Raw genomic sequence first — 18,272 nt, forward strand, 5'->3', positions numbered from 1 at the left:
TGCGGTTTGGTGCTAGTGCAGTGGTAACAATGCAGAGACTGGTGGCTGAGTGGCTAAAGCAGTCTTCAGCCCTCCCTGATAGCATAACCAGGGAAATGGTGTCCAGCTCAAGATCATGGTTAGAAAAGCCTTGTCAAAGCTGTTGGATATGGAGGTTTCACAGGATGGCTGATAGTGCATGGTATATATGTTGAGACTCGTTTTGAATAGATCAACGCAAGATGTGAAATGCTAGTGTAAATGAAGTGCAACAGAAAAAATGCAGCTCAAAGATACGGTTAAGATATGTTCATATTAAAAAAATATAATTAAAAATTAATTTTACAGTATTTAAGATTACAGACCCTCTCCTGACCCATCCATCCCATTTCATCCTTTTCAGCTTTGTCCACTGGCTTATATGAGCAATATGGTTTCTGAGTTGTGAAATCCTCATTACAGCAATGCTTGTGATCACTGTTGACTCAGAAAGAATATATTAAAATTCACGGAAAACAAAGCCCTTGTTCTGAAAGAGGTCATTCTGCTCTGTGCTGTTTGAGGCTGGGTTTGTTTTGGGGGTCTGTGCCTTGTTTTTCCTTAAGGAGAGGAAAATTGCTGACCTCAGATCCTAAGTCTTCTTCAGAGGGAGGTTGATCAGCAGGAATTAGTAGTTATAAACGCACTGATCGTAATGCAGTTTGACAGAAAAAGGAGATACCAATATTTCCCAAAATATGTAACAGCCTAAGAGATGCTGCTCACAGAAATGTCATTTCCCTGAGATGAGCCAGAGATGGGGATTTCTGTTACAGGAATGTATTTATTCCTCTTCATTTTTTACAAAAGGATAAAACCTGACATTTCCATTTGAAGTAGTGGCTGAATCCACTAAATGAAGGCGTGCAGCAGGCAGGGGGTGGGGAGGAAGGAGGTTTGTCATGAATACAGGGGGCATGGTGTGTCGTCACCAGCGCCAGCAGCCTGCGAGCTCGGCTCACTCCGAGCTGGTGTTACAGCCGCGGGAGGAAGCGAAGCGCTCGGAAATGTCTCTCTCCAACAAGCAGCCCGCATCACTCTCCGAATACAGCCAGCTGTGTAAAGGCAAGAACACGGAAAGCTTCTCGGAAGCCTTCCACTGCATGGAGTCCCCGAAAGACTTCGGCAAAACTGAATTCGAATGGCAGAGGACTGAGGGGAAGCTGAATGAGATTGGCTTGAATGTGAACTCGGGACCGATTAAGGATGGGCTCGTTAAAAACGCCGGTTTCACCGATGAGGACAAGCTCTGCTTCTTTGAAGGAAAACTAGACAAAGAGCTAAAAATAGCTCAGAAAGACAAAAGAGAAATTGAGGTGCAAGGCAAAAAATATCAGGCAGCTGCAGGTCACCTTGAGAGCTGGTCTTTGATTTCGGAAACGTTTCCTTCTGCTGAAGGGAACTTTGCAAACCCTAAAACTACAGATTTTCATGTGGGACAGGCAGGAGCTGAAAAAGCTGGTCCTGGGCTGGGTAAAAATGAAGCCATCACCGATCAGGAGAAAGCTGTCAGTAAGGCTGGAATGGAGAGCAAATGCCAGCCAGATCCAAACCTGCCCAGCGTGTCGGTGTCAGAAAGTGATCCCAGCAAATACATGAAGGAGCAGGAAATCAGTGTCTGGAATCCAAATTTCCATCCTATCCTGCCTAACGATTTGGGATCTAAAGAAGCAACCGTGAAGAAAGATGGAGCCCCCAGCTATTGTGTAATTGGGGTGGTTAATGACAACTATGTGCAGAGTGGATTTTCTTCTTCCTCAACAGTACCTAAGCCAGAACCTCCAACTACTACTGTAGAGCTTGCACAAGATGACTCCAAAAGTAGTTACTTTAATAATACCACTGAAATGGAGGAAGAGATGGAAGACAAGCTGAGCTGTGCAGACGATGGCAATTTTCTGAACCGGGCTGCCCACCAAAGGAAGGCAATGAGGCGTGCAATGTCAGAGTCCTCTCACTTGTCCGTGCCCCTAACCCTTAACCTGGCCGATAAATACCCTGAGCCGGTGCTTAGAGAAGACGTCGCTACTGGTCTGCTCTCTCCTAATAGCAGCCTGACCCAGTGCTCGAGCCCCACAGCCAGAAAGCCGGGCGCTCCAATGAAAAGGTCAATGACCGTGTCAGAAGAGCAAACATCTGTCTGCAGCTTGGGTGCCGAGCAGAGCCGTGCAGGGCTGCCCAGCCTAGTGGTGAAGGAGCATCAGGCCCTCCCGGCAGAGGAGCCGGCTGCCAAGAAGCGAGAGGAGTGGAACAGCAGCAGCAACTTGGTCAAGAAAGAGCTGGGCAGCCCGAGCTTGTATCACAGCAAGCTGGAGCAAATCCCTGAAATCAGCAGCCAGGACAAAGAGAGGGAGGAGGAGGTGGCCGTGAAGAAGGAGAAGAGAAATGCCGCTGATGGAGCTGCTGGGTTTGAGTCTCCGAAAAGCAAATGCAATGAGATGGAATCCAGCAAAACTGCTCCACTGGAACGAAAAGAAATTGAGGTCAGCAATGTGCAGAGCTCTCCATCTCCCAAGCAAGGAGATTTACCACGTGATGGTATGTTGCTAATTTTTACCTCCCTGGAGAGTGAGGAGACAGTAGCTAGGAAGCACCTAAATGACTTTACAGGCTGCAGGCAGAGGGTGGGTGGCTCGGCACACCTGAAAAGACCAACATTGTTCATGTTCTGATAGTTAGAACAAAGGATATATTTTGATATGGATGAAAATGGAGGAGAAACGTGAAAAAAAATAATTGCCTGGCTGGTTCTGTTGCAGCACCAGCTATTAATTGCTTGCTGGGATCCTAAACCTAACACATTTTAAAATCTGTAGCATCCACAGTGGTCCACATAGGTCCTTCTTGCCACTCCCTCATGCGTGCAAAGGTACCCTTCTGATTTGCAGGCTGTATTGCAAGATCAAGGGCGTTAACGAGTTAAAACCTTTCAGTCTGCATCAAAAAGATCTGTGAATTGGGCTTTTCCATTAAGCTTTCAGCACCTTTTAGAATTTATGTTTGAGGGGACTAGCAAGAGCAATTCATGTAGTTAAGCTCTTCCTAATTGCTCCAGTGCTGAAATTCAAAGTGAAATTTCCCCCTTACTTTTGGTCCCCTCTCTCCCAAAACCCCAGTTACAGTGGAGCCTTTCCCATTGCTAAGTGTCAATAGCAGCTTGTTTTATTTTGCAGTGTTTTGTTGTTTCGGTAGTGTTGTGATGTATGAGGTCAGGCTTCCCGGATTTAAAATCTGTGAGAAGAGTTGTTAATCTTTGTTCTCCAGCCTGGAACAACATCTCTGTCCCTCTTGCCAGCTCCAGTCAGCAATAAATCTGCCTCTTTTCTCCCAGATTTTGAGTGCGAGGATGGTCTGTGTGCTTTGTTTGTAGCCTGCTTTAATGAAAGCTTTGAATGGGAAGAGGAAAGAAAATGTGTCAGGGAATAAAGACAAAAGACTTGTGTGGGAATTTTTGCAATTGATGAGTTGTTTTCTATCCAGCTGCTTTGCTGAACCTTTAGTGAACTAATATAAAACTTGAAATTTTAACACCCCAGTGTGAAGGGAAAGAGTGACAGATAGGTGTGTAGAGGGATGCACCCTTCAGGTAGAGCTCCAAAAGAGGCTGTATTTGGGTTGAGAAGCTGAGCTTTCCACAGCAATGAGCAGGGAAAGGCAGTCTCTAACCAAGGTTGTGTGCTGTGATAACACTGTTTTTGCAGTGTGTTAGTGACACCCAATGGTCAGTCCATCGGGTTTTATCCCAGCTCATGCAGGGCTCTCATCACCCATCCTTCCAGCTGTCAGCGATCATTTGCAACAGAATCATGTTCTGTGTCTCATTAGAGTCTTACTTTTCTAATAATTCCTCTAAAATGCTTCTATTTCCAAGCCTCACGGTCAGAGATCCACAAAACAAGGTTTTGGCGATGCACACCTCCCCACTCCTAAGTGCTGATATGTCTTGCCTTCTTCCCTTTCTATGATCTTGGTGTTGCCTTGTTCCTCATGGTCTGCTTGGCATACAGATTTTAAAGAACTCTGTCAGTTTTGAGATGAAGTAGTGTCAGTTTTGGTGGCAGACATTGGGCCTTTAGAACCTGAACAGAGATGTCGTCCTTTTGTGCAGGCAGGAGCCATCAGCTGTCCTGTTGATAGTCACCGAAGCAGTGCAGTGAGCTCCTGGCTGCAAGTGCAGTGGAGGGAATGCTTGGAGATGTGTCTGCTTGAGTGCAAGTAGGACCCATGCAGTTCTGCGATTACCTGTGCTCAATTTTGTACTCAAACATGACATCAGTAAAAGTGATGCTGGCAAATGTGGAACAGGAAAAGAAAAGGTACTGTATCTGGCTGTAAGACCAGGTTGGATGGGGTTTTGAGCAACCTGGTCTAGTGGAAGGTGTCCTTGACCACGGCAGGCGGGTTGAAATTGAATGGTCTTTAAGTTGCCTTCCAACCCAAACCATTGTAGGATTCTATTATTCTATGTTTTGTGCACACCTTTCATGTCAGCATTTCTGTGGTGGTGGTGTTTGCAGACCTGTGCTCTGCAACTGACATTTATTTGTAACAAGGTAAACTAGAAAAGAGGTTAATATTTGGACAACTAGGAAATCAGGTTTGGCTAGGCCAGCAAAATTGGTCAAGCTCGAGATGCAACCATTTTAAAACACAGATACCTAGGGTCTTTAAATCAGAAAAAAACATTTAAAACATAATCTAAAGTGGATTGACATGTTTTCCCCAGAGGGGCTGAGCATCAGGAATGTAAAGGTCACAGAAAGATAGGAATGCTTGGAGTCATCTGGCTGGGTTGGTTTTTGCAGATGGCTAATTCATATTGCCAAGTGTGTTTTTATCAGCATCTAAGTCTAAAATTTTGCTCTCTCACAATCTTTATTTTAAAAGCTGGTTTGCCATCCTTAGAACTATACAAACATAGAATCAGCTAGGTTGGAAAAGACCTTTAAGATCAGGTCCATAGGTCTGGGTATGAACTGATAGGTAATAACTGGGACAAGAATATAGTTGTACTCCTTTTTTACTCTCTTCAAAATTGCCAGCTGATTGGGTCAGGTTGGGTTTGTGATACTGTGTTGGTAAGAAATAAGCTCTGGTTTTATTCTCTCTTGGAAGAAATAGCAATAGACTATTAAATGTGCTCTTTGCTTGATATATATGTAGGGTAGAAAGAATTTTTGGAATGGAAAACAGACAAAAATTCCTCAGGTGTAGGATGCTTTCAAACTCTGTGACGAGCTTTTGCTTCCTCTCCCCTGTTAATAAGCAGAAGAGGCGGTTGTACTAAAAGTAACTCAAGCACACAAGCAGCTTTGGCTGTAAGTATGGAACTGATTCTAAATCTATCCTTTGCATTTTAGTCACGGTATAAATTACCCGTGCATATCCTTATCAGCTTCCCCTGCTTCAATTGTGGCATTCTCTGTGCAGGTCTCCAATCAGACGGCGATGTGTCCAAAACGGGTTTTTCCTTCTCTTTGTTAATTCCTCTATTTTTCTGCCTATTCTGTGTGCTCATTCTGAACTTAGCGGTTATGTTTGGGGGAACAACTTTTGTCACTTGAACCTTTCTTTCATCCTAAAAATTTGTGAAAGAATTGGCCAACCTGATTCTAATCATTTGAATGGCATCTCTCTCAATTTCTGCCAAAAGTAGGTTTTCTTGGTCCTGTCCACCCAGGGTTGTGGGTATTTTTGCTGAACACCTGCTACTCTGGGAGATTTTTTTATGTTAAGGTAACCTACAGTTGTACGTAAAATATTTCTTCCTTGCAGATAATTGGGTGTTAGTATGATGGCATGTTTAATTTTATTCTGAAAAATTGTCCAAAAGGCACACCTGTTCAAATCTTTTGCATATGACAGCTACTGTAAGTGAGGAGATCCTGGCTGAAGATTAATCCTCATCAGAGAGGAGCTGCAGAACTTATTCTGGTCCCTTATTTCATCAGCAATTGCTACAGATCCTTGCCAAAACAAGCGATCACGTTGTTTCTTGCACAGAACAATAGATTTGATTCATGTTCCCGTTGTGTATAAGCTGTTGTGTGATTTATTGCACGTACCTAATATGTCCCCTCCAGTGGTATCCCTTAGATAAGCGATGTCATTCACCACTGCCTTCACCTTCTGTCTTTTCTCATTTGCATGAATTTCATCCATCTTGAAACATTTTCTGCTCTGAAACATGAGGAAGTCCAGGCTCCCCTGGACAGTGCTCAGCTGGGACCCTCACCTCCCTGACCCTCAGCACTTCAGTCATGAAAATTGTGTTGGTTTTCTGACTCTTATTTCTTTATAAGTCCATACGCAAGGTGTGCAATCTGCTGTAACTTCTGAATCTCCTGCAGGGTTTTGTTTTTTTTCAGCAGAACGCTTTGTGGTTTAGGTGAATACAGAATCCAAGAGTTCTAACATGATTATGTTAGATTGTGATAACCTATGGCCTCAGGTTTACAGAGATTGAAGTTAATTACGGGATTAGGAAATACCAGTCCAGCTACCTCATAATGAACTGGTAATACTTGTTCAGGTAATGTTAGCGGTGTGGATGGTGCCCTGCTAACAAGGTTCCTCGCCAAATGAAATTGGGCTTCTAATGAGTGTTTAAAATTGACGTTGAAAGTGTTGTAATCATTGCATAAAGAGGTGGGTTCCCTGTTCTGTAACACCCACTGTGCTGCTGCAAAAACTGACTGTCCAGGGGACATGGCCTTCAAAACAGCGGTTCACAGCAAACACCAGAGCTTGCCTCTTCCCCTTTCTCTGAGGAGGGAGATGAGAAGAGCAAGGAGACGTGTAGGAACAGAAGACAGGTGGAGGGCAGCGCATGCTGGTCTTGTGCAGGGATGTTGTTTATGGCCATGTGCTTCTCATCCCGGGAAACTCATGTTGCAAGCTTGAGGTGTTGAGGGTGGAAGGACTTAACGGGAATTTCTACCGGTGGATCTTCAAGGTATGCTAGATAGTCTGAATGTGTATAAAATATCATGCTTCATGTCCAAAGCCATTGATAGATCAGCTGATAAAAGGGTTAGAAAGACTGCTCAGACCAGCTTCTGTGTGGCTAATTGTTGATATCAGATGATAGGCAAGAATTTGACATTGGATTAGTTGGATCGCTGGTAATACCTTTATGCTTAAGTGTTCAGAGACAGGATTGTGATTGTAATTATTTTGCATTTTGGACAGTATGGTATAGCAGTTTTACTCCTTCAGATATTGAAAATACCCTGGGTGTCACCTGGCTCAAGCAGTACTCAAGCTTATGCAGCCACCTGAAAATGCTCTGAGGCTTCATCAGTGTTCAGACCACCCTTAGGAACAGACTTAAATAGGACTTCAGGCAGTGTTTCTTCCCTGCCCTCCACTCAATAGCCATTCTAAGATGGCTTCAGTTAATGCTGTGGGTTTGCTCATGGTTTTGGTTTGACTGGGAGGTGTGCTTGTGTGTCTTGCTTTGTCAGAGGCATTGATGGAAAATGGAGCTTCTTGCTGTTTTTATGAATGTTTCTACTTTTGTCAATGAAAAGGGAAAAGCTCATGAGTTTGTTAGCTCTTTTTATATCCAGCATCAAATTTTTAGCACAGTATTACAGCCAAGTGGAGTATGTTAATTACTCTAAATAGCTGTTTGATTTCAGTTCATGCCATGTTAGGTAAACATGGCAAGTAGTTTGGGTCATTCTAGAAGAATAAGTTCTGATTTAGGATTTCCTTCCTGGATGACAAATAGAGTCTGAACAAATCAGCCTAGGTTTACAAGATGGGGGCAAAGAGGACATGTTTTATTTTTCAGTTCTTGATAACAAGTCGCAATGTACACATTGATTGAGTCACATTTGGCGCTAAAAAAGAAACCCTTAGCTATTCAATATTTGGGTCAAGCAGGAGACATTTCGTTTAGCCTTTTCTGGAGAGGGGAAAGCAGGTAAGGGCTGTATTTCTGCTTAAACTGAGATTTATTGTATTGGTGAATACTTTTGTCTTAAAAGAGCCTTAAACAAAAAGGCGTCCTTTGGTGATTTTTGTGATGAAGTAGTTCCTTCTGGGTGATGATGGATAAACAAGAGTGAGCTTATGCCTCTCTGCAGCATTTCTGGCAAAAGAGGCATTTGACACCGTCTGGTTTTGTTTCTAAGGTTGTTTGTGTTTAAAGAGGGAGAGTAAAGATGGTCATTGCCTCATTGCTTAATCTGTTTCTCTTAATGGATTTTCAGTTGATGACTGCAATCCCTATGAGAATTACGGAGCTGTTTCATTGAATAATGTTTTAGTTCAGCTTAGCCTGATAAATATCCCTTGCTAGGGATATGGCAGATGAGCGCCTGGCCTCATTCACAAGCACGTTTGGATGCAGCTGCCAGTCTCTTTCCATTTTGAATCATGTAAATGAGCCTGGATCAGTGACTAGGGTCAACGCAGGTGAAATACAGACCCCATGCAGTGGGAACTAATACCTTGCTAATCAGGACAGAGAGGAGATGAGAGGACTGAAGTGATACAAGAAGGACGTGGAGCTGTTGGAGCAAGTCCATCAGAGGCCACAAAGATGCTCCGAGGGCTGGAGCACCTCTGCCATGGAAACAGGCTGAGAGAGCTGGGCTTGTTCAGCCTGGAGAAGAGAAGGCTCCGGGGAGGCCTCAAGGAGCATCTTCCAGGGCCTAAAAGGGCCAGTAAGAAAGGTGGAGAGGGGCTTTTGGCAAAGGCCTGTAGGGACAGGACAAAGCAGAATGGCTTTAAAACTGACAGAGGGGAGATTGAGATGAGATCTGAGGAAGAAGTTCTTCCCCATGAGGGTGGTGAGGTCCTGGCACAGGTTGCCCAGAGAAGCTGTGGCTGCCCCATCCCTGGCAGTGTTCAAGGCCAGGTTGGACAGGGCTTGGAGCAATCTGGTCTAGTGGAAGGTGTCCCTGCCTGTGGCACGGGGTTGGAACTGGATGAGCTTTAAGATGCCTACCAAACCATTCTACGATTCATAATTTTATGATACAGTCTCAGTACCCAGTGAAATACCCATTTAGCTAGTCAATAAAGGGGAGAAAGGAAAACAAGATGTAACATTATTAAAAAACTTCCCGATGCACAGTATGTAGTTACTGCTGTCCTTTATTCTCACTTTAGCTTTCACTTACTAAGGCACCAGAAAAGAGATACTTGCTTTTGGCCTTTTGAGATGAGCCTAAGATATGTTATAATGGGGTCTTCACCTGCTCCTTTTGACATGGCGAATGAATTTTTGGAAACGCTTATTCTTGCATATGGTGCTGGATGATATTTGAGAAGCAGATGTACATAAGCTCTTATTCTGAGTTCCCTGATTTATAAAACAACACAATAATGTGGTTTAAGTTTAAAAGGGTACTCACATGTATGTTTCTATGAGTGCTTTTTCCTAATTTTACTACTTCAGGGAAGGAATGGCGAACAGTAAAGCTTTGCAGATTTAGTGTCTGTTTTTTCACACACAGTATCAGCTTTCATGAGAGCTGCTCCAGCAAAACGAATAGCAAAGGGATCTGAAAGACTGAAGGTCTGTGTTTGCTCTCCTCTCGAGTTCCAGCTCAGCGACACCTCGCATGAGCTGTAACCCTGATCGGTTTGTTTCTCTTTTCAGATGAGGAGCAATAATGCCATTGTTGTAAGGATGTTATAGGATGTGAATGTCATAAGGATATTTTTGTGTGGCTTTACTTCAGCAAATGGAATTCTTGGAGTTCAGAAAGGGAGAATAAACTAGGAAAAAATATATCAATTTATACACCCATGATGCACTTTCTTCTGAATACGGTGGGTAAATCTGCATGTTGTCCTCTGCCTCATAAAGGTTGTAATTGAATTAAAAATATTGTAAGTAAAGGCATCATATTAGAGAAATTCATCTGGGGAATGGCCAAATGAGCCAAGACTCTTTAGCTTTGAAGAAAGAGGACTTGGAGAGGGAGATGGTTGTGATTACTGTCTATAAAGTCGTCAATGACATGAAAGTTGTGCAAGAGAAGACTATTTGGTTTTTCCAGTATCGGAATATGGGTCATCAAACGAAAATAGCAGCAGCAGATGAGAGCAAACGATGCTGGGTGACCTGTGAGCAATTTACAGTGAAGCTGTAAAACATGTTGTGCCAGGAATTTGTGAATTGTGATTCCTCCTTCATCCCTTCCTCCTCCCCCCCTCAGGAGACTAATCAAATATTGTAGGAGAAGCCTCAGTCTATGGAATTTCATCCTCGGAGATGCTCAGAATACGGTTGAAAAAACCCCCAACAATCTGATACAATTTAAGTTGGGGATTGGGTTAAATGACCTCCAGACAGCCCTTCAACCTACATTGTTCTACTGTTCTAATGTTAAATGATTATATGGGCTAAAAAGCTGTCAGACAAGTGAGCGGGTGGTCCCTAGGCTGCAGGTCACAGGATGGTGAGAGAATGGTTTTGAGAGGAGAGTGGGGTGAGTTTTTTTCTCCCTATGGTTAGGAAACCTGTATGTAGTTATTCGTAATTGGGACTTGGCTTCAAAAAGCCATATGATTAATGATGTACCATGTGGGCATCCTCCACTGCATAGCTGTAATACAGTCACACAGACTGGAGCAGAGCTCTGGAGGTCTCTGGTTTAACCCCCAACTCAAAACCATGTGTAAGTAAATCAGGTTGCTCTTGGGCCATGTGTGTTCCTTCCAGGTCCGAATGTCTCCATGGATGGAGATCCCTCAGTCTCTTTGGGACTCTTCCCATGTTTGACCTCTCTCACGCTGAGGAAGGTTTTCCTAATATCTGGAAATTACACCGGCCATGACTTCAGGCAGCCTGATCTGCTGGGACATGCTTTGAGTGGCAGGTTGTGTTGGTGACCTCCAAGGTCCCCTTGAGCCCTTCATTGCTCTGTGATCCCATGTCACTTGACCACTTCGGTATATCCATACAGGCAGGTTGCTGAATTCTCACCATAACCCTGCACAATAGGTATAATTGCATTTTGAGTAATGTGTTCACTGGTAGAAGCATGAAACATTGTCTTAGTTTTCAATATTTACAAGGTTTGCTGTCTTCTTTTTGATGTTAGTTAGAGGTGGTTCAGCCCTTGGAGTGTTTTTGTAGCTTCTCCTGAACTCGCTCCAACGGCTTCATGTCCTTATGTTGAGGGGCCCCAGAGCTGGATGCAGGACTACAGGGGAGCCTCACCGGAGCGTTTCTTGTTTCCTGTTGCCCAGCTGTTCTGTTTTCAAACAGACTTCAGCAGCTTTTTCTCCACTTTTGAGGAAGAGCCCCACTTAGCATCAGCAAAGCGCCATCAAAACACTTGAGTTTTGTTTGTCTCATTCCTTGGTCATTTTCAAAAGACATCTGCAGTTTTCAGACAGCAGAGCTTAAAATCAACAAAACTCTCTGTTCTCATTTTTATTCATTTGGAAGGAGATTCTGGACATCCTTCTGATATGAAAGGGAACTGCTCCCTTACTCGCCTTCTAATGACCAAGTCTCCCTAGAGGAAGGATGACCAGAGGAAAAACTTTGACATCAAAGCTTTTGGTTTAGTGGATGAAAGTTTTCTGTGGATGCGATGAAATGGGTTGGGTCTGAAGTAGTTGTAAGTTGGGCTTGAAGGTTCCTTAGGAAGTTGTTCTGTTGAGCTGTGTTAGTGCTACATGGAAAGCCTCGGAGAGAGACTCACTCTTCAGATACGGAAGTAGGGTTTTTTTAAGTAAATAATAGTTATTTAAACATTAATTTTGATCTTTTATATGTTTGATAAGGTAGATATTCTACAGTCTGTTCTTTTGGGGCAAGAGGTATTCTTAAAACCCTTGCATCATCTACTTTGATTGCTTTATATCACATTACGTTTCTTTTAATCGTAACTCACCTGCTGCTAGTAACCACTAAGAGAGTGGCAGAATGCACAGAAGAGATTATGGCTAAAATATGTTAAGAGCCTCCTCAGACACCAGGGCTGTTGTGTAAATAACTTATGAGTGGCTGCTAATACCTGCAAATCAGGATGAATTGCCTTTCAGGAGAACATGCCTACTCCATGGCTGCAGAGATGGCCCCACATGTTTTATTTGCATCATGGTGTTTAAACTTGGCTCTTGGGGGCAGAATTATGAATTTCCTCATTAGTGTTTTTTGTCTCACTCTGCTTGTGCAAGGCAAATGTAAGAGTTACATTTTCCATAACTTTTAAGATGGGTAGGAAGAATGTCGTTCCCTTTATCACAAGAAGCCGAAGCTTATTTCTTTTTGAGTGTCACCTGTGGCACAGATAATCTCATTTTTACTATTTATCTTGAAAAATCACCACTGCTTATTTATTAGGACTCTTGTTCCTTTGGACATCAGTTTTATCTGAGCACCGTGTGGTCTTGTTTGCTAGGTCCTTGCTCCAGCAATGGCAAATACCTAATTTCTGCTGACATTTACTTTAAAAATATGCTTTTTGACTTGTTGGCTCTTGTGTGCCTTTACCAAACGTAGTTTCAGTGCTGTGGCTTCTGTGAGTGGTCTTGGCTGTGTGTTACTACAACTTGGCAACTGCCATTGAAGAGGGCTTGGCTGGCTAAGCTAGCACCACAGTGGTGAGTGCTCAGGCACAGCTATGTGGAGTCAGTAGAGGACCAAGTAACTAAACGTTAAGTACCAAAGGTTGGTTTCCGCCACCTACAACTTGTGTAGGTCTTGGTTTGTTCAGCTCCACCTGCACAGGAGCCTGGAGGAGGTGGCTTGAAGGCAGCTGATGGTATTGGTACAGCCTGGGTAGAACTGGGAGATGGCCACTGAGCATGGGCAGGATAGGGAGTCACCTCAGGCTTCAGCCAGCAAGAGGGCTTACTCTGTGGAGTGGGGTTTTTCAGTGAATTTCACTGAACTGGAGCAGATCTTTATATGAGAAGGCACTTGTCTGATAGCAACCCTGCGCACAGCAGTGTCAGACTCCTCTGACAGATGAGAACTTGGTCAAGGAAAACACTGCCATTATCTTTGATACACAGGATAGTTGTCATTACTGTTTTTCTCAGAACTAGCGTGTTTTGTTTAAAATCATCTAGAGGCAGTTAGATGTTACAAATACGGGGTAACGGAAGCTCACTGTTCATGTGAGAAGTGCTGGGCTGCCCAAGGGAGTCCTTCCTCCTCTCAGCACATCTGGAATCCTGACCATCGTCTGCTGGCTGGAGTGGGTCTGAAAGATGCTTGGTATTGCTGTTAAAGGAGATGTAATCACTACCTATCAAGTTTCTCTTTCATAAATGATGTCTGTAAAACCTCAGACAAATTCTGGAGTTTGTGGATTTAGTTATTACTGGGGGGTCATTTGTTTGGTGTGCTAAAGGTATGAGTAATTTCTTCCAGGCCTCTTGGAAGTCATGAAGCACTAGTGCCTCACAACATTGTGAGCTGACACGTACAAAAAAGTTTGGTTTCCACTATTAAGAACGTACTTGATGGGTAATGAATGGTAAGCTGAGGATGAGGAAGGGTGTACCAGGCAACACAGTGCAACAGGGAGAAAGAACCTGATCACAGGTCTTCGAGTTTATCCATGGAAAATGCCAGATTGGAATGTCCTTCCTCTCTCCTTCAAGCCCCTTTCCCCTGGGAGTCATTCAGTTTCAAGTGCTGACTCAGCTGAGCTGAATTTTCTCCATCAGCGAACACCATGAGGAGCAGGGCAGCTGGAGGAGGAGCCCTGTTCCAGGCAGAGCAGCAGCCCCTGCTAGAGCTCCCAACAAAACATCTTTGAAATATCTTTCAGAGGTTTGTCAGCATGCTTGGAGAAACAAGCAAACTGAAAAGTCTCTTAAATAATTCTTGCAGACTAATGAACAAATTTGATGAAGATTTGGCAGCTGTTCCTAATATTCCCTGTAACTCGGAAATCTTCCCAGGCAGGTCTCTGCTCTGTATAGGAGACAGTGCCCTCATAATTAAACGATGAATGAAAGCAAATGTACTGATGAGCACATTGGGTTGCTATTCACATTGAGGCAGCACAAAACGAAATTATTCTTCTGCAATCCCTTTGGGTTATGCTCAGGGTTGTGGACCCTGGGTATATCAGAGGCCATGAGAGGTGGAATCTGAATTATGGTCCTGTGGCCCCTGGAGTAGGCAAATTCCCACCCAGCTCCCCTGGGTTGATCATTATTATTATTTACAGATACAGATTGCTTAACCTGTATGTGTGCTCTCCTGCAGTGTAGCCCCATCAGCTTGCTCGTGCTACATTTCTGGTTTACATTTAAAAAAAAAACTAAAATTGTTTTGTAGAACCTGTATGTACTCTGATAATTTTGGGTGTTGAACTTATTCACTTCAAATTTCTTCTATAGTAGCCAGTATTTAATTAAGTAACATGAATCATAGAGCCCTGGAATGGTTTGGGTTGGAAGGGATCTTAAAGCTCATCCAGTTCCAACCCCCTGCCAAGGGCAGGGACACCTTCCACCAGACCAGGTTGCTCCAGGCCCTGTCCAGCCTGGCCTTGATCACTGCCAGGGATGGGGCAGCCACAGCTTCTCTGGGCAACCTGTGCCAGGACCTCACCACCCTCACAGGGAAGAACTTCTTCCTCAGATCTCATCTCAATCTCCCCTCTGTCAGTTTAAAGCCATTCCCCCTTGTCCTGTCCCTACCTGCCCTTGTCAAAAGCCCCTCTCCACCTCTCTTATGAACCCCTTTAGGCACTGGAAGCTGCTCTATGTTCTCCCTGAAGCCTTCTCTTCTCCAGGCTGAACGACCCCAGCTCTCTCAGCCTGCCTCCATAGCAGTGGGATTGCTCTGACTCAGACGCAGGACCTTGCCCGTGGCCTTGTTGAATTTCATGAGGTTCACGCTGTTCCACCTCTCCAGCCTGTCCAGGTCCCTCTGGATGGCATTCCTTCCCTCCAGCATGTCAATCGCACCACACAGTTTGGTGGTGAAATGACATTAAATTCTTGTTGTCATTAGTTCATAAGTATGGAAGCTGCTGGAGTTTAAATCCTGAAATTTTGGAAGCTGAATTTTTTGGAGCGGGCCACCTCAGGCTTCCTGAGCAGACAGATTCACATTGCTGTGTGGATACTATGTGATACCGGCATCAAGCAAAAGGTTTAATGTTGCTGCTGAATTAGCTGAAAAAACAACAACAGGCAGAACAGGAAGGGTAGCTTCTAACGGATGGAAAGTCACCTTGATGTCTGAGAGATTTCAGGCTGGTAGGATTCAAAATAAAGCCGGTCCGAGGAGCAGAGAGCAGTGAATGAACAGACGGTTCTTCAGAAACGGGAACCATCAGCAGCAATTGCTGTTTCTGGTATTGCTGTAGATAAATTGAGAAAGTTAAATGAGGGAGAATATAAAGGTTTATTGAAATGCACTGGAGAAAACTGGTACAGAGGACCAAATACAGATTAGCTGCAGAAAAATGGGCTTTCTAGGTGAATATGACTGATTCTTCAGAATTTTGCACTAAAACCGGTGTCTGGACAGTCTTTTTTTTTGTATGCACACTAAATGCTATGTTGCCAAACACTTAATATGACTTGGAAGCTAAATCGCTAGGAAGAGGTTATTGCAGTGGGTAAAAAGGATTCTAGGCTTGTCCTGGATTCAGAAAAAGAAATAACAAGAAGAAAACTGTCCTGCTGTTGAGCATCGCTGGGGCAGGCAGAGGGCATGATTTTATTTTATTCTGCTTGTTTCAACTGGGCATTTGTACCAGAATTGAACTGTCCTCTGAGATGCCTCCTTCAAGGCTGACGAGCAAGAAAACGTGGAATACAAATAGTAATTTTCAAAAGACGTGGAGAACAACCTTCTTACTGTTGGAATTGTTACACTATTGTCTCGTGGGCCCTTACTGTGCGCCGCAGCATTATAATCTGTTGTGTTGTTATACAAAGAAACACCCAACACAGATAACGCTTTATTTTAATCCCAAGACAACAAGGGATAGATTTGTGATGGGTTATTTGCACCATATCAGTCATAAAATTCAGATGCTACTGGACTTGCTGCAGGAGGCAGCTCATAGCAGTGCAGCTGTACAGCAACACCACTGAGAATTAGTGTTTTAAAAGCTATTTATAGGGAAATTGTCTCTTGCCTGTCTCATGGCACAAAGCAGTGTGGCAGTTCTACTGAAGGGTTTATAAGGTTTAAGGAGAAAACTTGGTGAAGCTGCTTCTGAATTGATGTTTTGTTGTATGGTTGGTTTGGAAGGCAGTAGTTATCCTGCTTGCGACTGGACAATGTTTTTGTAAAAGGAGCTGAGGAAGTCTTTGTGGCTACTGTGCTACTGTTCAGAGAATCACATCTTGATGGCCTCCTCTGGACTCGCTCCAACAGCTCCATGTACTTATGTTGGGATTGCAAGGGAGGTTTCATAAGAGCAGAGTAGAAGGGGAGAATGCCCTCCCTCAGCCTGCTGGTCACGCCACAGGTGGTGCAGCCCAGGACATGATTGGTTTCTGGGCTGCAAGTGCACACTGCTGGTTATGGGGAGCTTCTTCTGGACCAGCACCCCCAAGTCCTTCTCCTCAGGGCTGCTCCCAGTCCAGTCTGTGTGTTCCCTGTCCCCGTTCAGCATGACAACCTCTGGTGCCAGTGACAAAAATGAACAATCACTGTGAAAACCTGACAAATCTTGTGCCTGAATCTAAGCTTTGCTCTCTGAAACACCGCATACAGCAGCATAACACAATGGTTTCTACACTAACAAGGGTCAGTATGATCCACATTTGTGGTCCTTTCCTGTGTGACCTTTCCTGTTAGCAGTCAGACTCCCTCTGGCTGCTGGGTAATTCCCTCTGCTCATGGAGAGCTGCAACACAGGGACAGAAGAAAGGACAAGAAGAAAAAGCCATAACAGTAGGGAGAGCTTGAAAACAGTGCCCTACATCAGAATAAGACATAGTGTAAAACCTGGAGGAGTTCAGAACTTCACCATTAATTTTCCAATGATTTATTTTAATAACTTGAAAGCTGGGAAAGTTTGCTATTTTAATAAAACCAGAGGTTTCCTTCATCTGCTGTCTTTTCTCGCTGGAATATGAGCAATTGGATGCTAATGGTATGTGGATGAACCTAACCTGTTACAGGGAAACTCTTTCTTCCTGTAGGTATTCTGGCTTGGGGAAAATTTTCCAGAAACAGCCAACCTGTACCTGTCTCAGGTCTGTCTCCTCCTGCTACTGTCTTGAATAACAGTAAACTAAAAAAAAAACCCATGGTAAATGAAAGAAAAAGGCTCAAACTTACAAAGTCTCCCTTCCTTTACTTTTCCCTATCCCCAGCAAAATTAGAAGAGACCAAACCAGTTGAAGCTGTGACAGGGAATGATATTACAGCACCTCCCAACAAAGAGCTTCCTCCCAGCCCTGAGAAGAAGACAAAGGTAGGTGTTTCACATTCAACATCTTTGTTTCCATGGCTTTTATTTTTGCTGGCTTTTCTGCTTCTTAAGCTGTGGCAACACGAGTTCTGTTTTCTGAGCTGCCATTTGCGACCTGTTTTCCTGGAACAAAGACATCCAGTTATGAAGTTGCAAACAACTAAGCCTGTAGTAAATGTGACTGAGAGGGGATTTAGTAAATGTGTGGTAAGCGTTGTTTAAATTAATGCTTTGGTTGGTATTGGTGGTGTAGAAGTAGTAAACATGTATGGCAATGCTTCTGCTACACTGGTACTCTCCTAGTTGTTTACTACACATTTGTTTGCATTACAGTTAGCATACAGAGATGCTGCTCAGCATCTGATGTTCTCTTATTTTAGGGCTGTTTATGAAACATGAGTAATACCTGCTTGCAGCATTCAGCAAAATCTAATTCCAGATTCTTAGAGCGCTGGTAGGGGGAAAGGGTTCTGGGTCCCCTCAAAGGCAGCGGATGTTTGACCACTAGAGTTGATCAGATGAGGATTTAGAGCTTGCAATCCCTGTGTGCATGTAATTGGAAAGCAGTGTCCTGTGTATTGCACGTAGGACTAGATGCCAGAACAACCGATTACTAATCCCAGCTTTACCAGTGATTCCTTCTGTTGCTTTAGATGTTGCTGAAATAAATCCTGTTCGCTTTGAACTGAATGGCAAAACCTCCTTGGGCCCTGAAGGCAGCCTCTTCTGCTGCTTCATTTGGTCTTTGTTACACTCAGAAAACAGAAAGCTAAACTTTTTTTTGTTGTTATTTCATTTAAAATTTCTTTTTTATGTTCTTGCAGCTCAGTGTTTTGGTTTACAATGCGCTATTTTTTTGTTGTATTTTTTGTTTGT

The 18,272-nt window shown here is 43.7% G+C and overlaps 1 protein-coding gene across 1 annotated transcript in view; it reads left to right on the top strand.

Annotated features, from left to right (window-relative positions):
- Window positions 1-920: 920 nt before the first annotated feature.
- MAP4 (microtubule associated protein 4) overlaps window positions 921-18,272 on the top strand; it is a 39,376-nt gene continuing 22,024 nt past the window's right edge. The window contains exons 1-2 of the mRNA XM_061474444.1: window positions 921-2,556; window positions 17,299-17,399. Coding sequence (XP_061330428.1) covers window positions 921-2,556; window positions 17,299-17,399 — 1,737 coding nt within the window. The remainder of the gene's footprint in view (window positions 2,557-17,298; window positions 17,400-18,272) is intronic.

Source organism: Pezoporus flaviventris, unplaced genomic scaffold, assembly GCF_033815535.1.
Source record: "Pezoporus flaviventris isolate CSIRO_AGI_PZ_B2104156 unplaced genomic scaffold, CSIRO_AGI_Pfla_v1 ptg000079l, whole genome shotgun sequence".
In the NCBI taxonomy this organism is placed as follows: domain Eukaryota; kingdom Metazoa; phylum Chordata; class Aves; order Psittaciformes; family Psittacidae; genus Pezoporus; species Pezoporus flaviventris.